Source organism: Dysidea avara, chromosome 15 (genome assembly GCF_963678975.1).
Source record: "Dysidea avara chromosome 15, odDysAvar1.4, whole genome shotgun sequence".
NCBI classification, from domain to species: Eukaryota; Metazoa; Porifera; class Demospongiae; order Dictyoceratida; family Dysideidae; genus Dysidea; species Dysidea avara.
In genome coordinates this window covers 8,086,412-8,104,406 of record NC_089286.1, presented here as the reverse complement: position 1 = coordinate 8,104,406, position 17,995 = coordinate 8,086,412, and the positions used below count along the sequence as shown (strand labels likewise).

General features: G+C 38.8%; 1 protein-coding gene and 1 long non-coding RNA gene across 2 annotated transcripts in view; one reads left to right on the top strand and one right to left on the bottom strand.

The window, feature by feature from the left end:
• The window catches only part of LOC136245248 (uncharacterized), a 201,949-nt gene that overhangs the window by 68,278 nt on the left and 115,676 nt on the right, over positions 1 to 17,995 (top strand). Inside the window, exons 18-20 of the mRNA XM_066036736.1 lie at positions 6,910 to 6,976; positions 7,040 to 7,108; positions 7,847 to 7,970. Coding sequence (XP_065892808.1) covers positions 6,910 to 6,976; positions 7,040 to 7,108; positions 7,847 to 7,970 — 260 coding nt within the window. The remainder of the gene's footprint in view (positions 1 to 6,909; positions 6,977 to 7,039; positions 7,109 to 7,846; positions 7,971 to 17,995) is intronic.
• Positions 15,488 to 17,791, bottom strand: LOC136245845 (uncharacterized). The gene is made up of 3 exons (XR_010696152.1): positions 17,706 to 17,791; positions 16,325 to 16,359; positions 15,488 to 15,774 (listed from the first exon to the last, which is right to left on the bottom strand). It is a non-coding gene; the product is annotated as an uncharacterized lncRNA (long non-coding RNA).

Sequence of the window (17,995 nt, the reverse complement as noted above, 5' to 3'; positions counted from 1 at the left end):
AAACTACCATGTAGAGAGTTCAGCAGCAAACAAATTTCCCTGTAGAGAATTCAGCTACAAACAAATCACCCTGTAGAAAGATCAGCTAGAAGAAGTTACCTTGTAGAGAGTTCAGCTAGAAACAGGTCGCCCTGTAGAGAGATCAGCTAGAAACAAGCCACCTGTAGAGAGTTCAGCTAGAAGAAGTTACATTGTAGAGAAATCAGCAGTTTAGCTGCAAACAAATCACCCTGTAGAGAATTCAGCTACAAACAAATCACCCTGTAGAAAGATCAGCTAGAAGGAGTTACCTTGTAGAGAGTTTGGCTACAAACAAATCACCCTGTAGAGAGTTCAGCTACAAACAAGTCATCCAGTAGAGAGATCAGCTAGAAGGATCACCTTGCAGAGAGGTCAGCTACAAAGAAATCACCCTGCTTCATCTTTTCTTCTTCCTGTAGTAAAGAAAAAATGACAGGTTAAAAAGCCCTAAAGCTGGCCATAGGCCGGCTTTGGGGTATACAAATACAAAAAGAAGTGAAATCTAATCCAAAACAGCCAAGCTGTAAAAAAAGTGTGCGGCCCTGAGAAGGGCTATGGTGAAAAAAGATGTGAAATCCAAGGTGGCGGCCAAGAAATGGCTGTGATGGTAGGTTAATGGTAAAAATTTTAATAACAACAATTCAGTGAATTTGGTGCCGCTTGGTCTTGGCACAAAATTCATCTGAATTGTCGTTATTAAAATTTTTACCATTAACCTACCATCACAGCCATTTCTTGGCCGCCACCTTGGATTTCACATCTTTTTTCACCATAGCTAGGGTCCGCAATCCGAAAAATCAACTTTTACAAATCGAACCCCCTACCATTGTGGGATGTTCATTGTGGTATCCCATTGCTAGATCCACCATGAAACCGGAGGCACGATTGTCGTCTTCACAGAAATATCAATTTTAGTATTTCGTGAGAAGCAAAAATTATTTTTTAAATTTTGTGCTCCACACAAAGAACAGGATAGAACTTACTGCTTAGCTAGATATTATCTAGAGTTAATGTAGTTTTAAAGTACACACAGAAATAAGCAAATGATTCACTGGATTCCCGGCACAGGGTTGCTTTCTCTCGAAAAGCAGAAAACGAAATACAAATTTTCGAATTCAAACTGCCCTACCAACCAAGACAAGAAAAGCCAACTTTTCCTCATAGTGATGTAATAAAGTTGGATGCATAGTGTGTCTATGCTGTTAGTCTGGAAAGGATCTGAGACTTCTCACCATCTGGGTGAAGAACGTCAAAATTTTCGTGCGTCGTTTCAAGGGATTCTCTCAATGGTACCAAAGTGCTTTCCAGTACTTCTGATGCCACAATGGTCACTTAATTTTGTTTAGAATGATGATAAATGATGGATCAAAACGTTTGGTAGTAGTAGTAGTAGTTGGTGTTTCTGTGATTTCATATGATGCAGTATACCAGCAGCTCACCAGGAGCTCCACCCAGCTCGAATCAAAAATGAAAGATTTTGTGCTTTTTTCGGTTTGTTTTTGGATGTTTTGCAGCATAATGGTGATGTAGGGTGATCTAGTGAAGATTTGAAGCTGCTGTGGAGCGTGATGGGTGAAGTCAAATTTGGACGATTTTCCTGCCTCCCTTGATACATAGCTTAGAGCGAGGCGTGGAAGCCGTGGATGAAATAATAATTGACAACCGCTGCTACCAAATGTTCAGGGACATCTTTTGCCATAGTTTTAGTTTATAATTGATGATTGTTGTGGCTGCAGAAGCGCTGGAAATGACTAGAAAGCGTGACACAATTCTTTGATGCTGCAGAAAATTTTGACCATCGTCACCCAGATGGTGAGAAGTCTCAGATCTATTCCAAACTAACAGCATAGACAGACTATGCACCCAACCGTATCGAAACACTATGAGGAAGAGTTGGCTTCTCTTGCCCTGGGTGGTAGGGCAGTTTGAATTCGAAACTTCGTATCTCTTTGTCTGTTTTTTCAAAGAAAGCAATCCTGTGCCGGGCACCCAGCAAATAATTTACTTATTTTTGTGCGTACTTTTCAACTACAACAACTCTGGATACGATTTGGCTAAGTAGCAAGTTTCATCCAGTCCTTTGTGAGGAGCACGAAATTTTAAAAATAAATTTTGCATCTTGCAGGATACTGAAAACAACATTTCTGTGAAGACAACAATCGTGCCTCCAGTTTCATGGTGGATCAAGCAATGGGATACTACAATGAACATCCCACAATGGTAGGGGGATTGATTTGTAGAAGTTGATTTTTCGGATTGCGGACCCTACCATAGCCCTTCTCAGGGCCGCACACTTTTTTTACAGCTTGGCTGTTTTGGATTAGATCAAGACACACGGTAGTGTGTCGTGCGGCCAAGAAAGCCGGCGACCACACCGTGAGTATATTTACAGGAAGAAAGAAAACAGCTTTTTCACGCATGCATAGCTCCATGGCCTCTTCTCCAAAGCACACTATTTTTGCATTATAGCTGTCCCCCAGGTAGGGTACGCCACACAGCAAATTAGATTAAATTCGCAACAGCCATTTGCGAGATATGGGCGTCCAAAATTTCGTTTTAATTTCTTTGTTTTTTTCTTCTTATGCCGTACGGGGGCTATGGGGGCTTCGATTTCTTTTTGCATACTTTGCAAAAATTGCTATAAAATGCAAACGTGTAACTCGATTGCCTCGATCTTTGGCAAAAATTAAGAACGTGTAACGGTGGATTCACGTACCAAGTTTGTTGTAAGTCTGAGTAGTATTCAAGGAGTTATGGACATTTATTCACGTAAAAACAGATCAAACTTCTGTCACGGCTACAGGATAAACCAATGTATAAAATAATTAATGACATGGTAGATATTAATGTGCACCAACAGTTTAGACCAAGCAACACCACAACTAGAGGTCACCATCAAAGATTTCTGCAGTTGCCAACAAGGGTAGATGCTTATATGAACTCTTTCTTTCCTTTTACAACAAAATTATGGAACCAACTAGATTATCATATTATCCAAGCTCCATCTCTTGATTTATTTAACAATTATATAAATTTGTAAATAAGTAGCTAACTACATATGTACGAATATACTCATGATTGAGTTTGTACATTAACAAATATATATATATATATAAGCATAGAAATAACTTGAAAATTGGTGTGTAGATAGGCTGATCATTGTAGCAGTGCCTTTTGATAGTCTGAATAGCAATAGAGTTACAGCGACAAAGTTATAAAGCAAAAACTAAGCAAGTGTAAAATCGCGGGATTGAGATACTCTAATAGAGCAGTCACCACGGGGTAAAAAAGGTGTGCAAAAATGTCGAAAAAAAACTTACCAGAGTTCGAACCAGGGACCTCCATACCTAACACCTGCATCCTTAACCACTGAACCACTGCTACCTTGACTGATCACCTCACTTAATTTCTGCTTTATAAATGAAATTTCTAGTTGAAATCAGCTTATAGTCAAACGTTTGTAATTTCATAGATCTACCAATAGAAGTTCTAGACTGTTCTAGAACATTCTATGTATGTTCTATTAGAAGTCCTCAAAAAAAATGTGCACTCTATTAGAGTATTACAATAATATTATCAAATATTGAATTAAATCATGCAATGAAATACATTTATAAGTCTGTCTTCAATAATCATCATTGTATCTACATAGAAAAGAAGAAATGTGAGTAAAGACAAACCTCAAAGTCAGCCATAGGCTGGTTTTGGGGCCTTGTAAAGTACAAAAAGGAGTGAAATCCATACAAAAACAGCCAAGCTGTGAAAAAATGGTGGGGCCTTAAATAACCTGGGTGAAAAAAGTTGTGAAATCAAAGATGGCGGCCAAGAAATGGCTGCAATGATGTTAATGCTAAAAATTTTAATAATGGCTGTGTGCATTGTTAAAATTTATTAGCATTAACATCATTGCAGCCATTTCTTGGCCGCCACCTTTGATTTCACAACTTTTTTCACCCAGGCCTTTTAAGGCCGCACAATTTTTTCACAGCTTGGCTGTTTTTGTGTGGATATATATATCAAGACACACGATAGTGTGTCGTGCGGCCCAAGAAGCCGGCGCGCCACACCGTGAGTATATTAACAGGAAGAAAGAAAACACAATTTTCACACCTATATAGCTCTGTGATCCCTTATCCGATTGGAACTAAAATTGCTACAGACGTGCCGGCCAGTTATGGGAGTCTATATACCTCATTTGAAGAGAATCGGTCCAGCCATTTCCAAGATACGAGCGAACAAAATTTCGTTTTAATTTCTTCGTTTTTTTCTTCATCTTCATTTTGCACACTTCGCAAAATCTGCCATAAAACACGAATGCGTACTCGGATAGAGCTGAAATTTGGCACACTTGAAGGGCTCATTAAGGCGGATCTCAGTACCAACTGTGGTAGGAATCCAATGAACATTCCAAGAGTTATGACCGATTATGTGCGTAAAATTAGGTCGAAGGTCTGTCACGTCTACAGGGTAAACCCCTTGGAGGAATGAGTTGAAAATTGATATGTAGATGGAGTAACCATCGTAGGAGTGCCTTTTTGTGGTTTGAAAGGAATTGAGATAAAGACCATGGAGATATGACACAAAACCCAACTTGTGTCAAAATTACGCGATCGATTTTTATGAATAAAAAACTATTAGTTTTCACATCTACCAGGCAAACCGCTTAGAGCAATGAGCTGAAAATCAGTATGTAGCTGGAATAATCATCATAGAAAGTCCTTGCAGTAGTACAGAAGAATTTACAAACCACTGAGTTATGATTCGAAAGGCAACTACGTGTAGCAAATGCGAGATCGATACATTCTAATAGAACAGTCACCCTAATAGAGCATTCAGCTACGTTTATAACTTACTCCATTATAGAATTATATTACATTGCAAGATATTCTGTACGGAATTCAGCTACAAACAGTTAATCTGATAGACAGTTCAGCTACATGCAAATCACCCTGTAGAGAGTTCATCTAGAAACAAGTCACCCTATATCAGCTAGAAGAAGTCACCTTGTAGAGAGTTCAGCCACAAAAAAACCATCATGTAGAGAGTTCAGCTGCAAACAAATCACCCTGTAGAGAACTCAGCTTCAAACAAATCGCCCTGTAGAAAGATCAGCTAGAAGAAGTTACCTTGTAGGGAGTTCAGCTACAAAGAAATCACCCTGTAGAGAGTTCAGCTACAAAGAAATCATCATGTAGAGAGTTCAGCTGCAAACAAATCATCCTGTAGAGAGTTCAGCTATGAAAAGATCACCCTGTAGAGAGTTCAGCTAGAAGAAGTCACCTTGTAGAGAGTTCAGCTACAAAGCAACCACCATGTAGAGAGTTCAGCTGCAAACAAATCACCCTGTAGAGAACTCAGCTTCAAACAAATCGCCCTGTAGAAAGATCAGCTAGAAGAAGTTACCTTGTAGGGAGTTCAGCTACAAAGAAATCACCCTGTAGCGAGTTCAGCTACAAAGAAATCATCATGTAGAGAGTTCAGCTGCAAACAAATCATCCTGTAGAGAGTTCAGCTATGAAAAGATCACCCTGTAGAGAGTTCAGCTAGAAGAAGTCACCCTGTAGAGAGTTCAGCTACAAAGCAACCACCATGTAGAGAGTTCAGCTGCAAACAAATCACCCTGTAGAGAACTCAGCTTCAAACAAATCGCCCTGTAGAAAGATCAGCTAGAAGAAGTTACCTTGTAGGGAGTTCAGCTACAAAGAAATCACCCTGTAGAGAGTTCAGCTACAAAGAAATCATCATGTAGAGAGTTCAGCTGCAAACAAATCATCCTGTAGAGAGTTCAGCTATGAAAAGATCACCCTGTAGAGAGTTCAGCTAGAAGAAGTCACCCTGTAGAGAGTTCAGCTACAAAGCAACCACCATGTAGAGAGTTCAGCTGCAAACAAATCACCCTGTAGAGATTTCAGCTACAAACAAATCGCCCTGTAGAGAGACCAGCTAGAAACAAGTCACCCTGTAGACAGATCAGCTAGAAGAAGTTACCTTGTAGAGAGTTCAGCTGCAAACAAATCACCCTGTAGAGAATTCAACTACAAACAGATAACCCTGCAGAGAGTTCAGCTAGAGTCAAGTCACCCTGTAGAGAGAATCCTGTAAAGAGTTCAGTAGAGAGATCAGCTGCAAATTATCCTGTGGGGATTAATTGACATGCAATAAATATATGCATTATATATATAATTTGTTCATTAAAGAATTTTACTGATAAAATCAGAATGAGTTAAAGTTTTTATAAAATCTGCTTCATCTTTTTCTTTTTCCTGTGGTAAAGAAAAAAATATAGGTTAAAAAGCCCCAAAGCTGGCCATAGGCCGGCTTTGGGGTATACAAATACAAAAAGAAGTGAAATCTAATCAAAAACAGCCAAGCTGTAAAAAAAGGTGTGCGGCCCTTGAAAAGGCTATGGTGAAAAAAGATGTGAAATCCAAGGTGGCGGCCAAGAAATGGCTGTGATGGTAGGTTAATGGTAAAAAGTTTAATAACGACCATTCAGGTGAATTTTGTGCCAATTGACCAAGCGGCACCAAATTCACCTGAATTGTCGGTATTAAAATTTTTACCATTAACTTACCATCACAGCCATTTCTTGGCCGCCACCTTGGATTTCACATCTTTTTTTCACCATAGCCTTTTTAAGGGCCGCACTCCTTTTTTTACAGCTTGGCTGCTTTTGATTAGATATATATATATATATATGTAGCATCCAGTGCTTGCACTCATGTTGCCTTGGGCGATACATCACCCGGCGCAGGGTATTAGTCTGTTATGTGTTACATAGTAGTTGTAACACGAGGCATTCGGGCTTTGCCTGTGTTACAACTATTACATGTATCGTTTATGTACATGCCATTGTGTACTTAATACATGTTACATATCTTCACTTAGTTTTGCCACAACAGTTAGTGCAATTAATGACACTGCTGCACAACTGCAGCTGGTTCAAATATTAGAGGTACACACTTGCATATAATATTCAAGGAAATGATTATTTTTATGTTTTATAAACTTCCTGTAGACCACATCAAACACTATTGATAATGTTCTGGACATTTCAAACAATGCATCATTTGAAATGCTAAAAGAAGTAAGATGATAGTAATAATTAGCTATGTGCCTTAACACATGTTTAATTGTATGTACATATAATATTAGCTCACAAACACATCAGCTAATTCATCCCTCTCTGAATAATATAGACTCCAACAAGTTTGATACTAAAATTTGATTGGCTGAAAACGTGGTCATGCTCATGTCCAATAGAGACCACACTCTGAGGCAATACGAAACACAATAATTACGCACCTGTAACATTGGCAATGCACGGGCATTTAAATGACTAGTAACAGCCATACTGAATTAGAGAGAGGTGTAATGGGCTTGTTTGTACTAACCAACACTACATTTCCTGTTTACAAGCAGCTGTCAAGGCACAACAACAGCACAATGAGGTCCCACCATGTAGGGAGGTGTAGAGGGCTTGTTTCTAGTAATTAATGATATATTTCTCGTTTACAAGCAGCTGTCAACTCAAGGTACAATAACGAGTTGTAGCCTAAATAAGTTAGAAATCTGGATTCTATGGGATTTAGAAAACCCTCAGGCCTTTAGTAGCACCCTCGCTGTACTCGGGCGCTACAGCTCAGGGCCTTCGAGTTTTCTAAATCCCATAGAACCCTGGTTCTTGACGTCTAACTATTGTATAGATTGCACCTCAACCTTTTACTTACTATTATTTGAAATGCAATAAATATTTATTTTGGTGAAGATAAGGTAATATAAATTGTTTAAGTATTATAATTATGCATAGTGTATTTGACCACAGATGCCACTTCCTGTGGCTGAAGACTTGTTAAGAATCATTGAAAGCTTTACACAAGCAATAGGTGATGTATTGATGACTAACTCTACAGGGACTAGTGAGATGACTATTGAAAGAGATAATATAGGTAAATAATAAAACTCTATATACCACTTTCACGCCTCATTTCAAAGGAAAGAGATAAATGCCATACAGCACTGCTATCAGGACTGAGGAAAGCAATAACAAGAAACTGAGATAGTGTATATCCCTCCTAGGAGGGGGTATACTTTTGATACACTACCTCCATTTCTCGTTAATACATTCCAGTAATTCCCTAAATTCATCAAGTTTCATAATGAAAACCAGTTACCTCCTCTGCTTTAATGTATGAGGTAAGGCTCTTTGGTGAGCTTAAAAATTCCTCATGGGCGTGGTTTTCTATGCTTTATTGCATCCACAATCAAAGTTTTCTGCTTGTTATGTCATTACAGTTATGGTTGACCTCAGTCATTGTTCATTATCCACAATTGAAATTCCAATATAAATAAACTCACAAAGCATGCCTGCAGTTTCCCACACTTGTAGATGAGTCACCAAGTGGCTGTAACATGAGTTTTGTGATTTGTCTGATATGATTATATGTATTCACCCTCAGCCTTGTGGCCCTAGTGCTGTACATATGTATCAAGTAAATTACTCATGTCCATATTTAAGCTTCGTATTGCACAAATTTAGGTGCACACATATCATAATTGACTTTTTTTCATTGTAAAAATTTTCGCGTTCAAAAATTATACAAAAATTTCTTACATGGATTCATTTTATAAATCACAGCACAGTCACTCACCTAAAATAATTTATTTGAAATCACTACACTGATCTAGTAGCACAGTCATTCGTTTGTGTAAAATAATTTTTGTTCAGTGTAAATCCTACAACTATTTTTTACATAATTTTTTTCACTTCACACAAAAGTGAAGTGAATCATGGTACAGATGATGCCAATTTCCAAATCTATGTACAGCACACAATAGAGGGTATATTGGTGTATATTATTTCTTTGATTTTTGGTTCATAAAATTAATAAGTTATCTGAATTTGAAGACACAGCAAGAAGAATTGGAGGTGAAAGGTAAAACCGCTGTGCAGAGAGATAGTGCTGCAATAATTATGCCGGAATAATTTTCAGCATAATGCTAAAAATCATTATTCTAGCATTATGCCAGCATTTTGAAAGAATTATTGAAGACTTCATGACAATACGATTGATATACTCTAATAGAACAGTCACCGGATTCAGATACTCTAATAGAACATTCACCTACATACTCTAATAAAGCAGTCAACCCTATTTTTGCACACTTTACCATTAAAACAATCCTGTATCTAGTTTCTTGCAAGAATAACTTATAAATGTTTGAATAAACTGTCAATTTTACATTTCTATTTGATTTATTGGGAATAATTTTGAGAATAATGCATGAGTTTAGGAGCATAATGCAAGCTTTTGCTAGGAAATTCTGAATAGAATAATGCAAAGAATCATGAGCATAATTACCTCAGCCCTACAGAGAGAGGATATGTGCCAAAGCACATGCACATGTCACAAGTTAGTTTGTTGCTATGCATAAAGATGTGCAATCTTTTACTGTGGTCATATAGGCAGACCAAACATTGCAGGCAGACCAAACATCGGTTTTAGCAATTAAAACATTGATGCTTCTGTAAGTTGTTTTGCACATTTAGATTATTACACAAAGGCTCTTCTGTGAAAGTATTTTAGACAAACTCTAAACTATAAAAGCTGTTATATACACCAAAATTATTATTATTATTATTATTATTATTACTAGGACCGCGTCACATGCAACCAAGTACATACACCAATGTGACAGCCCCCTGGTGAGGCTATTAGGTGATAAAGGCACAATCCCCAAATCATCTCAAGTAGTGACAGATACAACACAATAGTGGCATCGTAACTAAAGGCCACCAGTAGCTAAGTGCCAGTACGTACATCATTGGTGTGGTAATGGCACAGTGATGTGTACACAGTATATGTATACAACACATACAGGAGAGAACTATACATTATTGCAGTATTGTATACAGCAATACATTATAGACAACATCACCAGATAAAAATAATTAGCCAATATACAGCACAGTATCAACATCAACTAGAGCTAAATAAGGTTCATCAGTTGTGTAGCAATGGCACAGTGATGGGTGACACACTATAGTTATGCATACACAACTTGCAGGAGATAACTACACAATACTGTAGGAGTATGCAAGCCAGATGAACCAAGACAGCCAAACCAACCAGAGCCTAGTAGCTAACTTGCCAGGTGAAGGCAAAAAAGATTAAGCACGTATTGAATTCCTGACACCAACACAAAGGAAGTTCACCATGCCAGCTGCACAAGACAAGATTGTTTACTTGTATTTTATATCTAATCCAAAACAGCCAAGCTGTAAAAAAAGAGTGCGGCCCTGAGAAAGGCTATGGTGAAAAAAGATGTGAAATCCAAGGTGGCAGCCAAGAAATGGCTGTGATGGTAGGTTAATGGTAAAAATTTTAATAACGACAATTCAGGTGAATTTTGTGCTAAGACCAAGCGGCACCAAATTCACCTGAATTGTTGTTATTAAAATTTTTACCATTAACCTACCATCACAGCCATTTCTTGGCCGCCACCTTGGATTTCACATCTTTTTTCACCATAGCCTTTCTCAGGGCCGCACTCTTTTTTTTACAGCTTGGCTGTTTTGGATTAGATTTCACTTCTTTTTGTATTTGTATACCCCAAAGCCGGCCTATGGCCGGCTTTAGGGATTTTTAACCTGTCATTTTTTCTTTACTACAGGAAGAAGAAAAGATGAAGCAGGGTGATTTCTTTGTAGCTGACCTCTCTGCAGGGTGATCCTTCTAGCTGATCTCTTTACCGGATGACTTGTTTGTAGCTGAACTCTCTACAAGGTAACTTCTTCTAACTGATCTTTCTACAGGGTAATTTGTTTGTAGCTGAATTCTCTACAGGGTGATTTGTTTGCAGCTAAACTGCTGAACTCTCTACAATGTAACTTCTTCTAGCTGAACTCTCTAAGGGTGGCTTGTTTCTAGCTGATCTCTCTACAGGGTGACTTGTTTCTAGCTGAACTCTCTACAGGGTGATTTGTTTGTAGCTGATTTCTCTACAAGGTAACTTCTTCTAGCTGATCTTTTTACAGGGTGATTTGTTTGTAGCTGAATTCTCTACAGGGCAATTTCTTTGCAGCTGAACTCTCTACATGGTAGTTTCTTTGTAGCTGAACTCTCTACAATGTAACTTCTTCTAGCTGAACTCTCTACAGGGTGACTTGTTTCTAGCTGATCTCTCTACAGTGTAACTTGTTTCTAGCTGAACTCTCTACAGGGTGATTTGTTTGTAGCTGAATTCTCTACAAGGTAACTTCTTCTAGCTGATCTTTCTACAGGGTGATTTGTTTGTAGCTGAATTCTCTACAGGGCAATTTGTTTGCAGCTGAACTCTCTACATGGTAGCTTCTTTGTAGCTGAACTCTCTACAATGTAACTTCTTCTAGCTGAACTCTCTACAGGGTGACTTGTTTCTAGCTGAACTCTCTACAGGGTGATTTGTTTGTAGCTGAATTCTCTACAGGGATATTTGTTTGCAGCTGAACTTTCTACATGGCAGTTTCTTTGTAGCTGAACTCTCTACAATGTAACTTCTTCTAGTTGATCTCTCTACAGGGCAATTTGTATGCAGCTGAACTCTGTACATGGTAGTTTCTTTGCAGCTGAACTCTCTACAATGTAACTTCTTCTAGCTGAACTCTCTACAGGGTGACTTGTTTCTAGCTGAACTCTCTACAGGGTGATTTGTTTGTAGCTGAATTCTCTACAGGGCAATTTGTTTGCAGCTGAACTCTCTACATAGTAGTTTCTTTGTAGCTGAACTCTCTACAATGTAACTTCTTCTAGCTGATCTCTCTACAGGGCAATTTGTTTGCAGCTGAACTCTGTACATGGTAGTTTCTTTGTAGCTGAACGCTCTACAATGTAACTTCTTCTAGTTGATCTCTCTACAGGGCAATTTGTATGCAGCTGAACTCTGTACATGGTAGTTTCTTTGTAGCTGAACGCTCTACAATGTAACTTCTTCTAGCTGATCTCTCTACAGGGCAATTTGTATGCAGCTGAACTCTGTACATGGTAGTTTCTTTGTAGCTGAACGCTCTACAATGTAACTTCTTCTAGCTGAACTCTCTACATGGTGACTTGTTTCTATCTGATCTCTCTACAGGGTGACTTGTTTCTAGCTGAACTCTCTACAGGGTGATTTGTTTGTAGCTGAACTCTCTACAAGGTAACTTCTTCTAGCTGATCTTTCTAGAAGGTGATTTGTCTGTAGCTGAATTCTCTACAGGGCAATTTGTTTGCTGCTGAACTCTCTACATGGTAGTTTCTTTGTAGCTGAACTCTCTACAATGTAATTTCTTCTAGCTGAACTCTCTACAGGTGACTTGTTTCTAGCTGATCTCTCTACAGGGTGACTTGTTTCTAGCTGAACTCTCTACAGGGTGATTTGTTTGTAGCTGAACTCTCTACAAGGTAACTTCTTCTTTCTACAGGGTGATTTGTTTGTAGCTGAATTCTCTACAGGGCGATTTGTTTGCAGCTGAACTCTCTACATGGTAGTTTCTTTGTAGCTGAACTTTCTACAATATAACTTCTTCTAGCTGAACTCTCTACAGGATGACTTGTTTCTAGCTGATCTCTGTACAGGGTGACTTGTTCCTAGCTGAACTCTCTACAGGTGATTTGTTTGCAGCTGAACTCTCTTACATGGTGGTTTCTTTGTAGCTAAACTCTCTACAATGTAACTTCTTCTAGCTGAACTCTCTACAGGATGACTTGTTTCTAGCTGATCTCTCTACAGGGTGATCTGTTCGTAGCTGAAGTCTGTACAGAGTGGTTTGTTTGCAACTGTACTCTCTTACATGTTGGTTTCTTTGTAGCCGAACTCTCTACAAAGTGACTTCTTCTAGCTGATCTATCTACAGGATGACTTGTTTCTAACTGAACTCTTTACAGTGTGATCTGTTCATAGCGTGAACTTTCTACTGGGTGATTTGTTTGTAGCTAAACTCTTTGCATGATTGTTTCTTTGTAACTGAACTCTCTACAATGTGACTTCTTCTAGCTGATCTCTCTACAGGATGACTTGTTTCTAACTGAACTCTCTACAGTGTGATCTGTTCATAGCGGAACTTTCTACTGGGTGATTTGTTTGTAGCTAAACTCTTTGCATGATTGTTTCTTTGTAACTGAACTCTCTACAATGTGACTTCTTTTAGCTGATCTCTCTACAGGATGACTTGTTTCTAACTGAACTCTCTATAGTGGATCTGTTCATAGCGGAACTTTCTACTGGGTGATTTGTTTGCAGCTAAACTCTTTGCATGATTGTTTCTTTGTAACTGAACTCTCTACAAGGTAACTTCTTCTAGCTGATCTCTCTACAGGGAAATTTGTTTGTAGCTGAATTCTCTACAGGGTGATTTATTTGAGCTGAACTCTCTACATGATGGCTTCTTTGTAGATGAACTCTCTATTAGGTACCTTCTTCTAGCTGATCTGACTACAGGGTGACATGTTTGTAGCTGAATTCCCTACAGAATAACTTGCAATGTAATATAACTGAGTAAATTATACATGCAACTGAATGCTTTATTAGGGTGACTGTTCTATTAGAGTATCTCGATCTCGCATTTGCTGCACGTAGTTGCCTTTCGAATCATAACTCAGTGATTTGTAATCCGATTCTTCTGTACTACTGCAAGAACTTTCTATGATGATTATTCCAGCTACATACAGATTTTCAACTCGTTACTCTAAGCGGTTTGTCTGGTAGACACGAAAACTAATAATTTTTTTATTCATAAAAATCGATCGCGTAATTTTGACACAGGTTGGGTTTTGTGTAATATCTCCATGGTCTTTATCTCGATTCCTTTCAAACCACAAAAAGGCACTCCTACGATGGTTGCTCCATCTACATATCTATTTTCAACTGATTCCTCCAAGAGGTTTACCCTGTAGGCGTGACAGACCTTCGACCTTATTTTACGCAAATAATCGGTCATAACTCCGTGAATGTTCATCGGATTCCTACCAAAGTTGGTACGGAGATCCGCCTTAATGAGCCCTTTAAGTGTGCCAAATTTCATCCCAATCCGAGCACGCATTCGTGTTTTATGGCGAATTTTGCGAAGTGTGCGAAATGAAGAAGATGAAGAAGAAGAAAAAAACGAAGAAATTAAAACGAAATTTTGTTCGCTCGTATCTCGGAAATGGCTGGAGCGATTTTCTTCAAATTTGGTATGTAGACTCCCCTAACTGGGCGGCACGTCTCTAGCAAATTTGGTTCCAATCGGATAAGGGATCACAGAGCTACATAGGTGTGAAAATTGCGTTTTCTTTCTTCCTGTTAATATACTCACGGTGTGGCGCGCCGGCTTCTTGGGCCGCACGACACACTATCGTATGTTATTTTATATGTAACTGTATTGTAAAGAGCGTGGCATGTGTTTTAATGTTTTCTTGTATTATTTGATTACATATTTTATGTGAATGAATCCGCTGGCAGCTAGCATGGAGACTTAAAAATGTTACAAACATCAAGACTCACGGTAGTGAGTCGCGCGGCCAGTAAAGCAGAAACGCGCGCCGCAGACAATAAATGACGCGACCACTACGTGAGGATTTTACAAGAACGAAAGTTGTCAAATTCGGCCTTCCTGTAATCCACCCGTCACTTACGCTATCCCTCTGAAACTCTGGAGTTAAACCCATCGTGTCACTAGTAACTACCACACAAGCAGTGAAGCAAATCCATGCCGATTGTTTCGTGATCGAGGTTGCCGACTTCAAAGGGGAAGTTTCATTTTTTTTTTTTAATCGCATGCGGTTAGACGCAACCGCAGGTGTATGCCTTGCGTTCCTTTGTGCATTCCGAACATTGATCGCCCTGTTATCGCTTCAGTATTCACTCAATCACCTCAAGATTCACATCATCGATTTCACCATACATGATTACCCTACAGTCGTGATTTCAGCACCAAACGAAGTTTCAGTCGTCCTAAGTCGACCTAGAGGCCAAATACAAATCCCAGATTGTTGTTTTCTGCAATACTCGCTTGGCATGTAGGGCAATGTGTCTTTAAACTGTTCTAAAAGTTTCGTTCAGATTGAAACATTTGTTTTCGAGAATGGTTAGTTTGAAATTTGAATTTAGTCGCCCCCACGTCATTTGCTCTCTAAGAATTTTACTCGGAATTTAAAGAATGACGCAGAGCACAACTGCGGTCACTGGGTATTGATGAACTGGCGCTCTATGTAGTTAATCAGTACATATAGCCATCAAGAAGTGTGCTGCCATAGATTATAGTCCATAGATATAATCTATGGTGCTGCATACCATCCTTCGTTTTGAAATTAGTCGCCCCGACATAATTTGTCCTCTAAGGGCGCGGCTTAAAGAATGACACAAGAGTACAACTGCGGTTACCAGTTGTTGACACAAGCTGTGAGTAATTAGCACATGTAGCTAGCTTAAAAGGAAGTGTGCAAAATCGCCTAATACAATTGTCACCATGCATTATTGCATTTTATAGCACCCCCACACAAAATTACACATGTAATTACAACATACAGAGGAGACACACGAATACCAAACACTTTTCACAACAATAATGTAAGAATTGTACAATAATGACTGTAATATAACTGCTATGCAAATGTTTTCCAGTGGCCCGCCATGGTAGCAAGTCTCACATGACGGCATGTATATTCATCCAAACACAATGGGAGTAACGAGTAAGTATGATGGCAACAAGCTCCATTTGTAGAATCCAGACGAGTGGGTGTGGCTCCAGTATGTCTAAACAGTTAACAAACTTTCCTGTTATAAATACATGCTAGAGTTGCAATATAATAGTATAGTATTTAAATGCAATAATACATAGTCTCCATTGCATCACTATCAAACGACACTAAGTGGAGGCATCTCTAGTATGTACACTCTATCAGTACAACCTGTCTTAATGGCCACTAGTATAGAAAGACAACCACCCTTGAAAAGCCAATTCCAATTGAGAATTTATACACTGTTACCTGCTGAATGAGTGAAGGTGGTAATAAACAAGTTCCACTGTAATTTATACACGTGATCTGATCCTGTGTATTCTGTCAGTGGATGAGATCCACTTGGCCAGGACAAAATGTGACTCAAGTGCCCTGGATGATCCATACTCAACCAACTTACGACCCAGTGGCACAATGGAACTGACTATTTATAGAGAATACAATTATATTTATTTCTAAGATGTGTGGATGTGTGGATGTGTGGACACATTACAACACATTACATGTACATACAAGACATGCTACGTACTGTTTTAGCATTTCAAGTTACTACATTATACACGTACCAGTCAACAATGCTTCATAGTGTCCATCAGTAAACCTGAAGAAAAGTTACGAAAAATAAAAATTCACATAAGTACATGAAACCTCATTAATATGGCAGGCTGTGGGACCAAAAAATTTGGCCTGAATAACAAGGTGGCCTTATTAATGAGTTCATAAGTAATGCTTAGCTATATTTGGGACCTACTAGAGGTGGCCAATATAATGAGGTGGTCTTATTAAAGAGGTGGCCACTAAGTGAGGTTTCACTGTACATATAGTTCACAATATTGTGAAAAATATTAATGGTTAACAATATACACTGAAACCTGCCGGTCACTTCTTGTGGAAGATTGCTCTCTACACAAAATGACACATTCAGAGATTGTATTTAGATGGATGATACAGTAACGCATTGTGACTTCAATACTCGTGATGTGTCACTGCTAGGCAGCAACCATATACACGGCACTGCCACATCGCACTTGCTCGCACACACAATTTTGCTAAAGATTTTACAAATTGATAATTAAGGGGTGTGGCAACTAGCTGTTTCGCTCGCAAGACTGTGTGGCAGCTGTTTCCCTTCTGTACAAGTGGCCACCAAGACAGGTCCACTGTGGATGAAAGCCAGGCATTAGATATTTGGTATTTCATGTGTTGAAGACATTCCAGGGCTTCTGGTAGTCTCAAATCTCACCACAGTTTAACTCAGGCAGTGTTGTGGTCACCACTAAACTACTGGAATGCTGTGTTATGTGAAAAATATATCCTATGGATAATGACTTCATCACTTTCTTCATCAGGAGCTTATAAGGACCAATAGTGAAACTTTTTACACTTGGGGCTGACAGACAACTGCCTATGTCTGAAGCAGTGCTTTTGGTGCTCTAACAGATTGGCTGCCCCCTAGCTGCCAGCACTCACTGTCTCATACGCTGTCATACACTAAATCCATCTCTATAGCCAGTTAGAACAGCATGCTTCTTACCTTTTTTTAAGGCTGCATAATGCAGCCACCTCTTTAAAAGGCAAGGTCAGAAAATTTTGTCCCTACGGCCTGAATAATGACCAGTTTTCACTGTACTATTAGTGATTAGTGATCATGGGGGATTATTTATTAAGATACTAAGATATACAAACGCTACAACCTCTAAATATAGCAGTAAATTTTTTACCCTGGTCCAATGTCTCGTAATAATCGTGACTTCGTGAGAGACTCTACTGTGACAAATACATGTTTATTTATTTATTTATTATTAACACTTTACAGTGACCAGCACTGAAGGTCTACAACAACATGTGCTGCAGCCTTAGGATTACCTAACCTAGTTTCATGATATGTGCTAATCGCCTTTTTACAATTAAGTTTTACAACACAAATACATGTATAGTTAAACTCACCAATTGCGACTAAATCCCTTCAACACGAAAAGACAAGTAATGAGACAACCTTGGAGACAACAGCCACAAAAGCCTATTCTGGTGCGTTTATGTAGTAGTAATATAAATTTTAAAGGCGTTTATTTACAACAGGACATAATTACGCGCCCCTCTATTGTCTCTGTACATACTTGCCTTTTCTTTACTATTCTCATTTCATTCTCTTGACAGGGGCGTAGCTTCTTCACTTGAATTAGTCAATGCTTGAAGTAGATCGAGATACTCTAATAGAACAGTCACATTTCTACAAG